We start from the raw sequence: 17824 nt of genomic DNA, 5'->3' as shown, positions 1-17824 counted from the left end.
TGCACGATACACTGTAACAAATAAGATTGGCTGCAAAGTTTCCAGGTCGGATGCGTAAGACTAAAAACGAGGCTTTCAAAAGAGGTATAATTACATTTTGGTTTAGTATTGATAAGTAAACTTGAGTCAAAGATTGCTGCAACTCCACCTCCTCGGCCCGTGCCTCGAGCAATATGAGTGTTGACATGGCTGGGTGGAGTGGCCTCATTTATGCTGACATATTCTTCATGTCTCAACCAAGTTTCAGTGAGACAGCATATATCAATATTATAATCTGATATTAAATCATTTACCAATATTGCTTTAGATGCTAGAGATCTTATGTTTAAGAGACCACATTTAATCTACTGTTTTGTTGCACTGTAGTAGTTGTTACATTTACTTTTATTAGGTTATTATGTATGACACCTCTATTAGGTTTTACCTTAAATTGTCCTTGGGCAGACACACACACCGCTAATATTGGGTATTTTATTGGGTTCGGGATTCCTATGGGTGACTGCCTAGGAGAGAGCGCAGAGAAGCGTGTAAGACTGCGACTCTGCCTCCTGGTCTCAACTCCAGTTTGTCATGGATTACGTCCACAAAGCCCTGAAATGTTTGCCGAAATGAGATCTGCACCTTTCAAAGTAGGGTGAATGCCGTCTCTCTTAATCAGACCAGGTTTTCCCCAGAAGGCTGTCCAATTATTTACGAAGCCCACATTGTTTGCTGGGCACCACCAAGACAACCAGCGCTGAAATGATGACATGCGGCTATACATGTCATCATTGATCAGATTGGGGAGGGGACCAGAGAAGATTACGGTGTCCGACATTGTTTTAGCATAACTACACACCGACTCCACATTAAGTTTTGTGCATTCTGATTGATGTAAACGAACATCATTACCACCGACGTGAATAACAATCCTACTGTATTTACGGTTATCTTTAGCCAGCAGTTTAAGGCACCTGACAATGCGCATATGTCCCCTTCACTTCACTTTAAACCTCCTCTCCCCTTCAGCAGGACTGTACCGCTCGGTGCAGGCGCACCACAGCCAATCACGGCGGGAGGTCTCGTCGCTCCAGCAGCAACAAGACCCCGGCGCCCTCTACGACTTCAACCTGGACGAAGAGCTGGAGATGGACCTGGATGAGGAGACCATGGAGGCCATGTTCGGCCAGGATCTGGCCAGCGACACGGATATTCTGGGAATGTGGATCCCGGAGGTACTGGACTGGCCAACATGGGTGTGTGTGACTTTATGCTTTGTCCAGAGGGCTGCCAACTCCATTCTGCTCTTTACCCGCATCCCTTCTCACAGTTAGCTCATACTATACGTGCACGCTAAAAGGCCTACGTATAGGGGCCTTTGTGCTTTGTGCGGGTTTCCCTTTCCGCTAGTGTGATGGCTAGGTCCTTGTGCCTGTAGATGGTCTGCAAAGGCTACAATCCCAAAGTTCCCTCCAGAGGGAGTTTCTCTCGCACACAACCCTGCCTGAAACGTAACATAGTGACATCACTTCTTAACCCTAGCCATTCTATTGGCTAGCACTCCAATCAGAGGTCGCGTTAACCCAATATGTTCCGTCTATGACCGATTTTTTTTTAACAATGACGGAAAAATCTGAAAGCACCGACGGGTAATAATGGATTGTGACGGAAATGTTATGATCCTGTCCGTCAAAAGGACGGGCAGCCAAAAACTCTAGTGCAACCTCTGACTCCAATACATTGTATTTGATAGTCTAAGGGGCGGGACATCTCTAAGTGGTTCGCTAACCACAAGAGACGACCAGTTAACCAATCAGAGCAGACTGGGCTCTGGTTTCAGGCATAGGAAGTATGAGAACATTGGAACATCAAAGCATGTTAACATGTCACAGTAGAGGCACCTGACAATGCGCATATGTCCCCTTTAAAGTCACTCGCTTGCACATTTCTCCCAAGAGCCCACCCACTCTACTGATCTAACTGGCATGGAATGAAAGGCTTGACACTAACAAAATGATTATTCCCTGGCTGTTGCTTGGACCAGATTGTTGTTGATTTCTAACACACCACATGGATGCCTACCTGCTGCTCTGAACAACTCTGTCTTGTTTGTCTTCATCGATGTGAATGTGTGTGTCACTCTGTCATTTCACCACACCGCGCAGCACGTGTGTGAAACGGATGATCGCGATGAAGTTGTGGTGTGCGAGCTGTGTGAGGCCAACGTCGCCAACTTCAACCAGCACATGAAGAAGAGCCACCCAGGATGCGGCCGCAGCGCCAACAGGCAAGGTTACCGCAGCAACGGCTCCTATGTAGACGGCTGGTTTGGAGGGGAGTGTGGGAGTGGAAACCCGTACTACCTGCTGTGTGGAGGCTGCAGAGAGAAGTACCTGGCCATCAAAAGCAAAGCCAAAGTCCCCATTGTGGAGAGGTTGGTACACCCGAGAAGATGGAGTGAACATGAGAGCACATGTGTGTCTTCACTGTATCTTAGCGTTATTAGCCCGTACATCCAAGCTGCTTACAAAGAGGACCGCTTTAGGTTGGTTTGTTCACGCGGCCAAATACAAGCTTTGCACAAGTGCTTTTCTGAAAAGTCAGATTGTCTTTATTTAGAGTGCTTGGAACAGCACCTCAAAATGGCTCGGAAAGAAGACGCCGAACGCAGCGCTCAGTCGTGAGTTGGCCACATGTAATGGCTTGTCGCTGGCCTCTTTGAATTTTTTTTAACAAAGATTTGATTAGTGTTCTCTTTTGTTTTATTATTATAATTTTTTTTAATAATGATTTGAGAAACGGGTAACTCTCCAGACCACTTTTAAAAGCTTTAGTTCCTTATTACATGTATCTGTTTGGAAACATACATGGACTGCACATCTGTAAACTCACTGTTTGTCATGTTGAAATCATCAGACATTCGGTTATGAATCTGATGAATTGTAATCTTCTCTTTGACATGTTCACAGGTATAAGGGACAAGCTCCTGACCTCCTGGGCAAGCAGGACAGTGTCTATGAAGGTATTGTCAATTTTAAAATGTCAAGCTGAATTCGAAATCCAATGTTTTTGAATGTTCTGCGCAGTAACACACAGACCTTTTTGCTTAGCTTTGATTACAATTATATTTGATGTCTGTCCGTCCCGCTACAGAGGACTGGGACATGCTTGACGTTGACGAAGAGGAGAAGCTGACGGGGGAGGAGGAGTTTGAGCTCTTGGTCGGACCGTTGGGTCTCAGTGAGCGGAAGATCGTCCCCGAGGCTGTCCAGTTTCCAGACAGCGACCCTCTTGGAGCTTCTGTTGCCATGGTGACAGCCACCAACAGCATGGAAGAGACCCTGCTGCAAATAGGTGTGAAGAAGATCCCATAGAGTGGTGCAATGAGGACGTTAGCGACACAAACGCTCTCTCTACAAAAAACAGTGGAATTATTTAAAATAGCCGAATATAAGCTAATAAGTCGTACGACCAATCTTGAACATCTCTTAAGCTTCTGTGTGTGTTTGTGTTTAGGCTGTCAGACCTCGGTGGATAAGAGTTCCACGGGCAGAGTGACCCTCGGCGAGCAGGCGGCGGCCCTCCAGAACCCTCATGACCGCGTGATGGCGCTGAGGAGGGTGACGGCTGCAGCCCAGGTGCTGCTGGCCAGGACCATGGTGATGAGAGCCCTGTCCCTGCTGTCTGTCAGGTAATTGACATCAACACAAGAGCATGCCGACACACTGCCTGGGCGTTTGTAATAGACCTGCATGTGCAGCTTTGTAATGTGCTCTCCTGCCATGTTGGATGAATAGCAGTTCCAGATATATATAGGTTGTCTGGCTATTTGTACAACTTATTTCTTTCTTACTTATAAGATTTTAAAATGTACAACCTTGGCAAAGATGCCATGATAGTATCGAAAAGTGGTTCTAATGCACCGAAAATAATATAACTATGAAATTGGGATTCTTGTTAGACAAAATGAGTTGCTCGGGTACAGTGTATTTCAACTTGTGTTGATGTGATCACATATTTGCAACCTCTTTCCTTGTTTATCACGTAATAAGACTGGCTATTTCAAAATCAATAAGTTAGGTGAGATATAACGCAATGATCTTCCTAAAATATTTTCTCCATTTACATTTTTGGTTGAAGAAGTGGAAGATTATTTGAATATTTTGAGAATAGAATATCCTCCATTTGTTATGTAATACATGGCTTCCCTCTCTCTTCATTCCTCTATACTCCCCCTCTCTCCCTCCCTTACAGTGGCTCCAGCTGCAGCCTGGCAGCCGGTCTGGAGTCTCTGGGTTTGACCGACATCAGGACTCTGGTCAGGCTGATGTGTCTGGCGGCTGCAGGCAGAGCCGGTCTTTCCACCAGTCCAACATCGGGCTCCGGTCACTCTGAAAGGCCCCGCGGGGCCGCCAAGTCGGGCAAACCCATCTCCTGTCTGGCTTACCTCAGCACAGCTGTGGGCTGCTTGGCCTCCAACAGCCCCAACGCTGCCAAGCTGCTGGTGCAGCTCTGCACTCAGGTACATCATGCAACTCATCATTCGGCTGATTTAGTTTTTATATCATGGCTTGATTTAAGCTGTATTTAGTTTTGAAAAACAGCTCAGCTGAGTTATATTGCTCAATAAATAGTCCTTTCTTCTCACTTCCTGTTAGCAGACGCAGTGGATAAATAAACAATTCTTAAATGTCACAGCATGTAAAAATGATCCAACAGTCAACTATGAAAACAACACATTGGATTTATGAATGGCCTGACTCTGATGCAGTCGCATTAGAAAGCTGCCCCGCTGTATCATTATTATTATTCCCTGAGTAACCTGTTTAAAAAGTAACGCTGCTGCCCCATATACTCTTTATATAATCCAATACTTCTTTCCTTTCCAGAACCTGATCTCTGCCGCTACCGGCATGAATCTGACCACAGTGGACGACCCCATCCAGAGGAAGTTCCTGCCCAGCTTCCTGCGAGGCGTGGCCGAGGAGAACAAACTTGTCACGTCTCCAAACTTCGTGGTCACTCAGGCTCTGGTGGCCCTGCTGGCAGATAAAGGGGCCCGACTCAGACCTGCCTATGACAAGGCTGACATGGAGAAAAGAGGTTTGTAGACTGAGAGGAACAGAAGATGGTCCTCCATGGTATCCAACTGTTTATGTGCATTTCTTCATTTCATCTTATTGGAATAATGTTTTATATTGGTAGTATTTATGATAAGTAAGTAGATATAATATATTGTTTGTGTAAGTAGTTTTCTTTCCATACTTTACATTTACACTCATAAGGGTAATTACAAATCTGTAACTAGCACTGCCTTTATTAATTGTGAATATAACTTTACTTTGAACAGTTCCCTGCTCTGGGAAGAACAACAAAAAACTGCATTATTACATTTTGGCGATTCTATCCCATCATGTGTTTTTTTTAACACATATAATGTCAATGCAATGTTTAATTATGTATTTGTAATCACCTCATAATGATTTTCATGTATGCCAGGCTTTCATACACACTCATGCACCTGCCACCTTGGCACTGCCTCTCTCTGTCACTTTTCGGTTTTTCTGTGCCTTTTTTGTTTTTATGTTTGCCATTTTAATTTCTGTCCCTTCTCTCACTCATCGGGCCATCGTGTCACCTTTTGTTCCGTATCGAGCAGGTCTAATTGCGCAATTATATGCCCATCCTTCCCATAATCCCTCCGCTGTAGGGCCTCTGGAGCTGGCCAACGCTCTTGCGGCCTGTTGCCTGTCCTCCAGGCTGTCCTCGCAGCACCGTCAGTGGGCGGCGCAGCAGCTGGTTCGCACGCTGGCCGCCCACGACCGGGACAACAACAAGAACAGACCGCAGACCTTCGCCGACATGGCTGGGGACCTGCGCAAGTGCTCCTTCATCAAGCTAGAGGCTCACCAGAGCAGAGTGAGTCATCACAGGATTAGGAATGGTTCCCTCGCTTGGTTATAAACAGTTTGGGGTTAAATCAAAGCTATGCATTTCCCTTAGGTCATCACATGTGGGTGGTGCAGTAAGAAAGGCCTGTTGGCGACGAGTGGCAATGATGGGACGGTCAGGATGTGGAACGTCACCAAGAACCAGTACACCCTCCAGCAGACCTGCATCTTCAATAAGGAGTAAGGCTTTCTCAAATACTCAGTCTCTTGTTCTTACTCCTGATACTTTGAAGTGTAAATGAACGGTGCAACAATCAATATTCTTGCATAAAAAATACATTTCGAGCGACATTTTGTTGCGAAATCAATATTCTTAGATGGAATTAGAGCAGACTGGGCTCTGGTTTCAGACAGAGGGTGAAAAGAAGTGCTGCAGCTCAGGCAGTATGAGAAACATAAAGACCGTTTTGAGCATGGAGACATGTCCCAGGAGGGACACTACATACAAATCTAGGGCTCCTTTAAGAAAGACCACGCAGAGCTAATACAAAGTTCCTGTTGGGCATACAGTACATTAAAATGAATGCTAACTGCCAAACACTTTGCCCATGAAAACTGTATGAGGTGTTAGTACGTTTAAATATTTCCCATTAACAACTATGAGGTGATGTTCTATTCTTTGACTTTTGTTTTTCCTGCAGCTCAAAGCTCTCTTGTCCTTGGTGTTTACTCTGTTTTCTCTCATCAGCGACGGCTCCGAGGAGGGCATGTCAGGTTTAGGATCTCCCAGCGACCCTTGCATGTCTCCTCTGGCATGGAGCGTCACTGGGAAGTATCTGGCTTCTGCCATGGACAAGATGGTCAACATCTGGCAAGTTAATGGTAAGAATGTGTCTTTTATAACTCCTTCGGGGTAACTGCTCTGCTTCAATTGAATTATACGATATGTTAACGATACGCTCCTTTTGAGTTTAATGAGGGAAACTGATCGTAAAATGGTTTGGCCCAACTTTTTCAGTGCTGCGTGAGGTCGGCATTAAGATGTAATAGTTCCCCATTAAAAGTAAATGCTCTGAATGTGCTCCAGTGATCACTTCCTTTACACACACACACACACACACACACACACACACACACACACACACACACCACACACACACACACACACACACACACACACACACACACACCCTGCAGCCTGAACCATCTGTCCTCACACTTTCAATCGCCTCGAGGATGAACGTCCAAAAATCACTTTTATTCCCTAAGCACATTTTCTCTCTTAAAATGTAGCTGTGTCTGTGCATTATCATTTAACTTCATTGTTGTGCAATTCCCATTATTAAAAAAACAAATGGGTGGCAGGTCGCACAGTCTGTCGGGCTTGGGAATCGGAGGATCCCGGTGTCAAAGCCCAGAAGGCACCTAGTTTGAAAAGGAGCCATTTTTCTTCTGGGCACTTCTGAACAAGGCGCCAGGCCCCTGTACAATATAATAATAATACGTTTATTTATTATAGCACCTTTCACAGAAATAGATTTCACAAGTAAGAACAAAAGTTAAAATGAAGACTACAGAAACATACAATAACCACATGAGGCAGACATTTAAGGTCAACATAAAAACAAAACACAGACCACGTGGAGTCCTGAAAGGAACAGACATAATAACACGACACATCACACACATTTCAAATAGAAATAAAAGCCAATGTAAAAAGATAGGTCTGCAGTAGTTTTTTAAAAGCTTCTACAGAGACTGCAGAGCGGATGTCTATAGGGAGAGAGTTCCACAGTGTTGGAGCACCGCCTGAAAGGCACGGTCACCTTTAGTTTTTTGACGAGACCGTGGGACAGCCAGCAGCCCTGGTCTGAAGACCTAAGTGACCTACTGCCAGGGTTGGGAGGGTTACTTTGGAAATGTAATCAGACACTGAATACATGGCTCTGAAAGTAATCCGATTACTTTTAGAATACTTTTGGAATACTTTCTTTTTCCATAACAGATGGGTATGTTTTGGTGAACAGGAGACACGTATTTTACTGTTTTCATGGCTTATCATGAACTCAAACACAACATCTTGGTGTCATTCTGGACAGCTCTCTCATCTGCACCCCACAGAAAAAACATCACCCGGACTGCATTCTTTGTACTGTCTTAAAACCTTTCCTTAGAATATGTTATGCATTGTAAGGTGTCCTTGGGTGCTTTGAAAGGCGCCCCTAAATAGAATGAATTATCATTATTATTATTATCTGAAACGATGTAATAACTTTTTCCAGCCCCATGCATTCAGCAGCAGCAGGCCATTCACTCTGATTTGATCCCGTTATAAAATGTCATCATTTCGACAATAAAGAAATGCTACATAGACGTTATCTTGCTCATGTTATCTAACCATCTCCGTTTCTAACTTTCAATATATTTAAAAAGAGATCTCTCTCTCTCATCTGCGTGCGGGGGCGGGGCCTCACAGACACGCTGCATCTCTCTCTCGCTCACAGACACGCTGCAGCTCTCTCGCTCACAGACACGCTGCAGCTCTCTCGCTCACAGACACGCTGCAGCTCTCTCGCTCACAGACATGCTGCAGCGCTGTGCAGTGTGTACACAGTTCTGCCGGTAATGAATATTACATTTTGTGAGGAAACTTTTCCACCAATAATTCCAATAAGTATTCCAAAATGTATTCACTTCAGGTTTACCAAAGTAACTGTAATCAGATTACTCGTTTTTCAAATGTAACGCCAGCTGAATACAGTTAGCCTACTTGATTTTTGTATTCCGATTACGTAACGCTGTTACATGTAGAGATGGAGAAGGTCACATATACTCCAGTGCATTTCCACGCAGGGCTCTACATGTAATAACTGCTCATATGCATGTTAGAAACTAGTTGATGGTGAATTTCTGTACCTTAATATAAAGTGTTACCTATTTTTGAAAAACAGTATAATAGTGGACCTTAAAAGATCATTTCATAAAACTACCATTGGACATGATAACAAAGTTGTCAGCCAATGGGGAGTAGTGGATGTGATGGGACTTAAATTATAATGAAACAAATAAGCATATATATGTAGTGCCATTCTTTGCTTTAATTGTGTTTAGGTAGGAGAGTAGAAATGATTTCACACTCCCGTTTATTTTAAATGTGTGCGTTGTGCAGCTTCTAAAATCAATTCTAAAACGAGTTGGGAGCCAATGTAAGGATTTGCAATATTTCTGAGATGGAAAAGCGTGTACGGGTCAGTGATTTAACATGCTGATCCAAATGCATTGCCTGATCAAATGGCACACCAAGATTTCGTAGATTGGACCGAACAGCTGAGGAAAGGGACCCTTTATATACTCTTCGCAACTTTCGGAGCTATACTGTCTGACGCAATGACGAGACCCTCTGTTTGGTCTGCATTAGGCTGCAAGAAGTTAGACTTCAGTCCTTAATGGGATTTAGACAGTTGCTGCCTGCCTACTGCTCCTAGAACCAGGGGTGGTTAAGTGCAGGGACTACATTTCACGGTGTGCAATGCTGTGTAGATATAGAAATGTGTGACTATTAAAGGGGCCCTTGTATGCCTTATGAGGTGTGCCCCCGCCTGTAGTGTGTTATATAGGTATGTGTGCATGCAAATGGCTGCAAAGTCTAAAATCCCAAAGTTCTTTCTCTCCCACAACCCCACAACCACCCCATGCCACAAACACCTCCATTGGATTCCTTTGTTTACTTCCGTAACATAGTGACATCACTAAATAACACTCGCCCTTTTATTGGCTTGTGCACCAACACATTGTACGTGATAGGCTAAGGGGCAGAATAGCTAACCAATAATGCAAATGTTTGAGCATTAAAGCATGCAAACATGTCACAGAACAGACACTAAATAAACATTGGAAAATTAGCATAATACGTCCTCCTTAAAGTAGGAACTCATTCGGATCCTTCAATTTTATTTCTCATAACATTTTTAATTACAAAGTTAATCATTTAAGGCTCAAGCTTTTTTGTTCCCTTTTTAATAACGGCCTCCATTTTTTTTTAAATAAAATGACCGGGGTGATTGCTCCTCACTAACTGTGACCTCTCCTCTAAGGTGGGAAGGGCATTTTGGACGTGCAGCCTCACTGGGTATCGGCGCTGGCTTGGCCTGAGGAGGAAGCCGAGTCTTTGTGGTGCGGGGAACCAAAGGACATGCTGCTGGTGGGACGAATGGACGGGTCTCTGGGCCTCATCGAGGTGCTGCACACCTCCAGCATGCACCGCACCGAGCTGGAGCACTGCTACAGGAAGGATGGTAGGGAAAGGGAGCTTTTGATAAGGGCTACATCTATGTATTTCTCTGGGAAGACGGTCTAAAGGACGGATTGTCAGAAGTGTAAAACTGCATCTGTTAAAGTGAGTTTTCTTCCTCCCTCAGTGGCAGTGATGCACATTGCCTGGTACAGTGAGGACAAGCCTTTCGCTGTGGGCTACGCCGATGGCAAGCTGCTGATAGGGTCCAAAGAGCCCTTAGAAAAAGGAGCCATCGTAGTCATTGATGCACACAAGGTAATCTATTTGGACTTATTTCTACTCTTTCTTGAAGTTCCCCTCAGGACTGACTCTCTGCATGTTGTTTTCCCAGGAGTCCATCACCAGCATGAAGTGGAGTCCCACGGGTCAGATCCTGCTGACCTGTGCCAAAGAGGAGACGGTGAAGCTGTGGGCCAGTCCGGACCCTCACTCTGGCTCCGACTCAGGTTCTGGTTGGCGCTGCCTGCAGAGTCTGAGACACCCCTCCCCTGTGAACGGTGTGGCCTGGTGCAGCCTGCTGGGGCGGGGCCCAAAGACCCTCAACATGTTAGCCATGTAGGTTGTCTACAAACACTTGATTCCACTCACTGATTGACTTATGAGGTGTCTCTTCACATCCTACACTTATGTTGCCATCATCCTTTAAATGAGTTCCTTCAAAATGTCTACGTTTTGTCTTTGGCAATGTGACAATTTAGCTGTCTGTCTACAAGAAGAGTCGTTATGAGCAGAACATGGGCAATATTCTCAAAAGCTCTCTTATGTGCTAGATGTAAAGTAACTAAGTACATTTACTTAAGTATTGTACTTGGGTACAGTTTTGAGGAACTTTCCCTTTATTGCTTGTTTCAATTTGAATCGGAAATGGCTTCTCCTCCACTACATCATTAATGATCTGATATCAAATCTTAATACGAGTTACTTTGAATATTTTTAAAGTTTTTCTTACAGCTATAGCAGTAATACTGTACGCTGCAGTGCATCGGTAATAATATTCATATAATATAATTAACTACCGACTGTTATAACTCTGAATTGGACCATTCTGCTGCAACAACAAATACTTTGAGTTGAACACTTTCAATGAACTTTGCTGTTAATACTTTAATAGATAAGTAAGAACCTTGAATACAGTACTTTAACTTGGGTATTTTTAAAGAGTGGTGTTGCTTATTTTACTTCATTCAATGATCTGAATATGGATTTAACTGCATCGGCTTATTTACAACAATAACTTAACATTCAAACGGGCCCATTTGAAATGTTTTTAATAAGTTGTATTCTCATCTGTGGTATCCTTTTTAAAGCATGGATGATATATCTACATGAAATACTATTTATTGTGGGTTTTAATGTGTCTCTGTGTATTTTCAGATGCTGCCAGAATGGCCTGGTCTCAGTCTGGACTGTTCCTCAAAACATCTGCAGTTACCCAGAATCCGTTTCCTCTGAGTCGGAGGGATGGTGGGAGAATGAAGCTAAACCCAGATTCATGGTACATATTCATAAATGCTTTTCTTTTATTCATTTGCAATACTACTGTTGTGATGGAGGCAAGCGTATGTATTCCTGTACGTTTGATGAAGGATGGAGGGCATGTTGTCTAGGCTTCTTGATATTTCTGACACCCGTTTTATCTCTTCACACAAACGTAGAGTCGTAGGAGAAAAGAAGCTGCATTCTTCCACTCACCTGCTGTCACTGTGTTGCAGTCTTCCCGGTGGTCAGGTAAAGGTGCAACGTGTGTTTTCCAGCTGAAGGGCCACATCACCCCGGTGAGAACGCTGGCCTTCAGCCCCGATGGTCTGGCTCTGGCATCTGGAGGAGTGGGAGGCCTTATGAACATCTGGTCCCTGAGGGTAAGACACAAACACAAATGCAAACACTGCAGGTAAAAGTCGTATGCATTGAAGAACTGGTTCATCTTGTGTTTGTGTGTCCAACAGGACGGCTCAGTGCTCCAGTCCGTAGTAGCCGGTTCAGGTGCAATCCAAAATATAGTCTGGATCCCAGATGTCGGTGTTGCCGTCTGCTCCAACAGGTCAAAGGTACGTCGTCTTAGCCTGATGTGTATGTGTCCATGTTTCTATCGGCATCACTGAATCTTTATTGTCTCTGGTCTGATGCATTCCAGGATGTGCTGGTTGTGAACTGCTCCAAAGACTTCATGGTATCCAACCACGTGCTGGCCACTTGCCGCACCGCCCTGAAGAAGCAGGGCGTGGTCGGCCTCAGCATGGCGCCCTGCATGAGGGCCTTCCTGGAGAGACTGCCTGTCATGCTGCAGGAGCAGTACGCCTACGAGAAGGTACAGACAGTTTTCTATGTATAGCCTCACAACATTTAATACATTATAGTATTTAATAATCTAGATATGTACAAGACAAAACACACTTTTTTTTAGCACAAAGGGTTTTAGATAGATCTAAGTCGTTCAAAGCATTTTCTATGTTATTATTACTCCTTTATCTTTTCCCGTACGCATGCAATAATGGCCCATTTCTCAAAATCTTTGAAAGTACAACCATATTGTATAATTACACTACATCTAGCTAATGGCAGCTTTTGAACCTTCTGTAAATAACAACATCCCTCCAGCCTCTCCAGCGCTGTGTGATGGCAACCTGATGATACACCTGTTCTATTACTCAGTCAACAATGACCATCCAACACACTGTAGCCCAGGTTAATTATTACCCTGGGCTTTTATCACGTCAGCCAGCAGATGGTGGCTGTTATCATGTTACCTGATCATTATATCGCCATGGCGGTGGTGATGGCAACACATGTATTTATCAGTATGTTTAACACAGTTGAGTTTTTAGGAGCTTTTTGAATGTTATACACAACATTAAGAAGCCCAATGCCGAGATGCTGGTCTTCTTAACACATACATTCTATGTATGAATATAAACGTGATTTTGAGTGAAATCGAGGCAGAAATGGTCCCATTGTAATGCTGCAGCTCTTGTATGTAATTATATTATTTATTTTTGATACTTAAAATAATCCAAGCCAACTCTGAGGCCTGATTCCGAATGAAGTTAACATCTGTATGACAATACTAAATTAACTTATGTTGTAAAGTGTATTACTAAATGTTTTACAGAACAATTTGAAACAGCTTGTGTCATTCCAATCCCAAACAGCGCTGCACATGTTCAGGCAGGGCAGTTGGTAAAGTCGGGACCAGTGCAGACTTCCTATTGGAGGGTTTACTACCACACTTCCACTCCCCACTAGCTGGTTTATCACGGCACTAAATGCGGTGGACTGTTGACACAAACGCAAATTGAGTGGAAATGTTCAGGGAGAGGCGGCGGGTTGGAATTGGTCCCGAGTGTGAAGCAGAGCGTGAGCTGCAGGAATGATGCATGTGGTGCTGCTCTTTATGGCCTCGCCTGCTGTTTGAATGGAGCCCCGTGCTGCTTTCTGTCGTGGTCCGTCTCCATTTGGCTCTCCGCTGAGGAAGCAGGCCCTTTTTGATTATAGGAATGATGCATAAAAGTTACAAATAATACATGCAAACAAAAACAAAGGAAGATGACTGAAATGACTTTAAAGCACATTAGTGTTATTTTAGTTTATTATTGCTAATGTTTCCTTCTCATATCCTCTCCCAGCCCCACGTTGTATGTGGGGAGCAGCTCGTTCACAGCGCCTACATGCAGTGCCTGGCCTCCCTGGCTGTGGGTCTCCACCTGGACCTGCTCCTGTGTCGCCCCCCTGTGCCTCCGAGCTTCCGCCACTGCCCCCCAGAGTCCGGCACCGCAGTCTGGTCTGCCAGCGAGTGGGCCTGGTTAGAATGCTTCTCTACAACCGTCAAGGCGGCAGAGGCCCTCGCTCGAGGAGCCACCTTCTCCGAGTCCTTCTCTGTTCCCGACATGGAGCCTGTGCCCAAAGAGGAGATGACTCTGCTCATGGTGAGGGAGGGGGCTGCTGATTCTCCTAATGTAATCAACACCTACTGGTGCGTGTGATAACTGTGTTTGCACTCTGTTTTCCCAGGACAACAGTAAATGGGCGCATGGGGTGGATGAACAGATCATGTCCTGGGCCACCTCCAGACCAGAGGTAATTCAGACTAGCTGTAATAAGTGGTGTGTCTGGTCTGTTCCCCTCAGACTCAGCTGGTTATAACTGCTATGTTTCATACGTGTTTGCAGGACTGGCACCTTGGGGGGAAGTGTGATGTGTATCTGTGGGGCGCAGGGCGACACGGCCAGCTGGCAGAGGCCGGCAGAAACATCCTGGTGCCGACCAGCGCCCCGTCCTTCTCTCAGGCACAACAGGTAAATATGTCATGTCTTTATAAACCACACCAGCCAGTTGCTTGTCATCACATCCAGTTACATCACAGTGAAGGATGTCGAATCTATGTAGAAGATTATTTGTGCAAAATGAAAACCCTTGGGTCAAAAGTGTGATTTTATTATATTGTGCTTGTGTTGGTTTACGATACAATTTGGCACTATTAGTTGCATATTTTTGCCTCAAAGGAATACTTCACCCACAAAAAGGTAATCTGAATATCTATTACTCACCGGGTTTCACCTTGACTTTGTTTTTCTTGCGTGCACCCCTAACCCTAACCCTAACCCTAACCCAGGGTCAAATAAGAAACAAAAAAATGTAAAATGATTGATTATTTTAAGTACATTAACAAAAACTGTACTACAGTATGAATGTATCAAAACATCTGTTTACAAACTGTAGCATAACCCAAGACTCTTTAATCCACGCAAATGATCACTATTCCACAAACCTTAATATTTAAAAGAGTTAATGTGTCCAAAGTGTTTTAAACTTGAGGCTAATAAAGGGTAAGGTAAGTGAGGAATAATTAGTTAACAATGGTTATTTTGACGATGAAGTATTATTTTAGTGACTGGACGCTACACTCTTCCATAAGTGGGTCTAAAAGGACCCGTATTAGAATAATGTGTTTTTATGCCATTATTGTCATTTTGGTTAAGAACAATCACTTCTATAATATATTTAATTTTTCACAATTTATAATTTTAGAAAAAAAGTTTACATTTTGAAAAAAACCGTTTTGAACTTATTGATGCAAAGATCTCCGCTATTCTGAGACCCTCACAGCATTCCAGTCCCTTTTCAAAACTCATCTCTTCTCCTCTTGTCTACTCATAGCCCACTCCCCATCAATACATGCCGGTTGATCAAGTGTGACAGTCCTATTCCCCCCACCCTAACCTTCCCTTATATTGAAAAGCGATTTTGAGTCCTTGAAAAGCCCTATACAAATATAATGTATTATTATTATTATTATTATTATTATACTGAAAGGTATCAGATCTTGCTGTGTAAAAAACCTGAGCGGTGTCACTTGTGGTCTACAGTGAATGTATTCCTGACAGCAACAGGTGATAAGAATCATAGGATCCCATAGAAAATGCATGCGCCTTGCATTTTTGACCCACTTATGGAAGCTTGGGGTAGTAATACAAAAACTACAATATCTTAAAATGTAAATTTAAAATGTGAATGGCATGATATCCAAAACATGTTTTTGAGGAATAGCTGGAATATGAAATGATACAAAAATGTAATTACATGACATTACATTGCCTTTAGCTGACGCTTGTATCCAAAGCGACTTACAATAAGTGCATTCGACCAAGAAGATAGAAACTTGAAGAAAACAGAATCACATAAGTACATCAGGCTTCATAGAGCTAAAACATTTCAAGTGCTACTCAACTGGCTGTAGATAAGCCAGTCCTTTATTAGTATATAAGTGCTTTGTTAATAGTTCTATCGCTCGAAGTGGAGTCGAAAGAGATGAGTGTTCAGTCTGCGCCGGAAGGTGTGTAAGCTATCTGCTGTCCTGATGTCAATGGGGAGATAATTACAAAGATACTTCAAGAAAACCACCTCACCAGGTCCAATAAGACCCACTTGTGCATCTAAGGGGTAAACAAGTAAAGTAGTATCATCAAATAAAGCCCATTATGCATATAGGATCTCGTTGTTTAGGACTAGAGAGAAACCGTTGACCAAAGTACTATCACTGTTTTATTTCCTGCATCTGTTTCCTCTTCAAACCTTTGCTCCTTCAGGTGGTGTGTGGTCAGAACTGCACCTTTGTGATCCAGCCTAACGGGACAGTGCTGGCCTGTGGGGAGGGCAGCTACGGCCGCCTGGGGCAGGGCAACTCTGACGACCTGCATGTCCTCACCGTCATCTCAGCTCTGCAAGGTGAAGCGGAAATACCTTATCACGCATGCTGTTAGATGCATATCGCCGAAATGCTGGTTCATAATTGTTTGTGTGTTTGAAAATAGGATGTGCTCACGTGTCCTCTTGGGGTTTGCCAACATATCATCAAATCTAAATCCTTTTGAATCACTACTTGAATCTAATAATGTATAAACAACTAAGGCTCAAAACATATATAATCAGATTTGATTTGAGAAAGTTTTGAATTGATTTAATTTTCACTACCGTTAACCTGAAAGTGTTGATTCAAACCTGACACATCACTGGCTTCCTGGAAACGTACTCATTGCCCTGATGAGAGGGGAGCATCCAATGGGCGATACCTAGATTGATTGAATGCTTTAGGAAAAGCTACTAATGTGTTAGTAGTTAGTAGTTTTGTAGCGACCTCCGTCCTGACTGGTCATCTCTTTGCCCCTCAGGTTTCGTTGTGACTCAGCTGGTGACGTCCTGTGGCAGTGACGGTCACTCCATGGCTCTGACTGAGAGCGGGGAGGTGTTCAGCTGGGGGGACGGGGACTACGGTAAACTGGGCCACGGGAACAGCGACCGCCAGCGCAGACCGAGACAGATCGAAGCTCTGCAAGGAGAGGAGGTGGTGCAGGTCAGTGCTCAGGAACTCATCCCGTCAGAGGACAGACTGCATTCGACTATGTCTCGTGCACTTAATGGTAATATATCACTTTGGCACTTGCAGTCACAATGTTCCTTTCTTTGCTCTCTGCCCTTTAGATGTCCTGTGGGTTCAAACATTCGGCAGTGGTGACCGCTGATGGAAAGCTTTTCACATTTGGTAATGGGGATTACGGCAGACTGGGTTTGGGGAACACCTCCAACAAGAAGCTACCAGAGAAGGTCACCGCTCTGGAGGGCTACCAAGTCGGACAGGTGGGAAAGAACATTGAGAAATGACCATGGAGAGATGATGAGATGTAGAAAATAGTCAAATCTATTTAATTAAAACAAGATGCTGAGTTTTTAATGGTTAACAAATATCATTGATTGCATCTCAGCGTTAAATTGCCTTGCTCCGCAGGTGGCTTGCGGTTTGAACCACACTTTAGTCGTCTCTGCTGATGGAATGATGGTTTGGGCGTTTGGTGACGGAGACTACGGTAAACTGGGACTTGGCAATTCCACAGCCAAGTCCTCCCCTCAGGTGAGAGCTGTGATTCTGTGAGGCCTGCTGTTTCTCCTGAACACTCAACACTTGATGTTTCACCTCCGAGAATGTGTTCTTTTTGACTGAATTAATGAATGCTTATTTTAAATTTGTGATTTCTCAGAAAGTGGACGTGTTGTGTGGAATCGGCATCAATAAAGTGGCCTGTGGAACACAGTTCTCAGTTGCTCTAACCAAAGATGGCAACATTTACACGTTTGGCCAAGGTACCTTATGGTTTGATGCTTAATTTAA

The 17824-nt window shown here is 43.9% G+C and overlaps 1 protein-coding gene across 7 annotated transcripts in view; it reads left to right on the top strand.

Annotated features, from left to right (window-relative positions):
• Positions 1–17824, top strand: part of herc1 (HECT and RLD domain containing E3 ubiquitin protein ligase family member 1) — a 77158-nt gene that overhangs the window by 41197 nt on the left and 18137 nt on the right. For 3 of the 7 annotated variants that reach the window (XM_034105463.2, XM_034105464.2, XM_034105449.2), the window contains exons 45-69: positions 1009–1235; positions 2145–2413; positions 2949–3001; positions 3133–3333; positions 3496–3670; positions 4234–4501; positions 4869–5082; positions 5639–5898; positions 5983–6110; positions 6619–6752; positions 9965–10165; positions 10289–10419; positions 10496–10719; positions 11539–11659; positions 11820–12023; positions 12111–12212; positions 12299–12472; positions 13788–14087; positions 14173–14238; positions 14331–14456; positions 16248–16386; positions 16830–17011; positions 17140–17295; positions 17444–17566; positions 17694–17796. In XM_034105463.2, the coding sequence (XP_033961354.1) occupies positions 1009–1235; positions 2145–2413; positions 2949–3001; positions 3133–3333; positions 3496–3670; positions 4234–4501; positions 4869–5082; positions 5639–5898; positions 5983–6110; positions 6619–6752; positions 9965–10165; positions 10289–10419; positions 10496–10719; positions 11539–11659; positions 11820–12023; positions 12111–12212; positions 12299–12472; positions 13788–14087; positions 14173–14238; positions 14331–14456; positions 16248–16386; positions 16830–17011; positions 17140–17295; positions 17444–17566; positions 17694–17796 (4281 nt within the window). The remainder of the gene's footprint in view (positions 1–1008; positions 1236–2144; positions 2414–2948; positions 3002–3132; positions 3334–3495; positions 3671–4233; positions 4502–4868; positions 5083–5638; positions 5899–5982; positions 6111–6618; positions 6753–9964; positions 10166–10288; positions 10420–10495; positions 10720–11538; positions 11660–11819; positions 12024–12110; positions 12213–12298; positions 12473–13787; positions 14088–14172; positions 14239–14330; positions 14457–16247; positions 16387–16829; positions 17012–17139; positions 17296–17443; positions 17567–17693; positions 17797–17824) is intronic. The other 4 variants (XM_034105456.2, XM_034105461.2, XM_034105465.2 and 1 more) reach the window with 4 other exon arrangements.

This window comes from Pseudochaenichthys georgianus, chromosome 3 (genome assembly GCF_902827115.2).
Source record: "Pseudochaenichthys georgianus chromosome 3, fPseGeo1.2, whole genome shotgun sequence".
In the NCBI taxonomy this organism is placed as follows: domain Eukaryota; kingdom Metazoa; phylum Chordata; class Actinopteri; order Perciformes; family Channichthyidae; genus Pseudochaenichthys; species Pseudochaenichthys georgianus.
The sequence above is the reverse complement of the archived record's forward strand: the minus strand, read 5'-3'. Positions and strand labels throughout refer to the sequence as shown.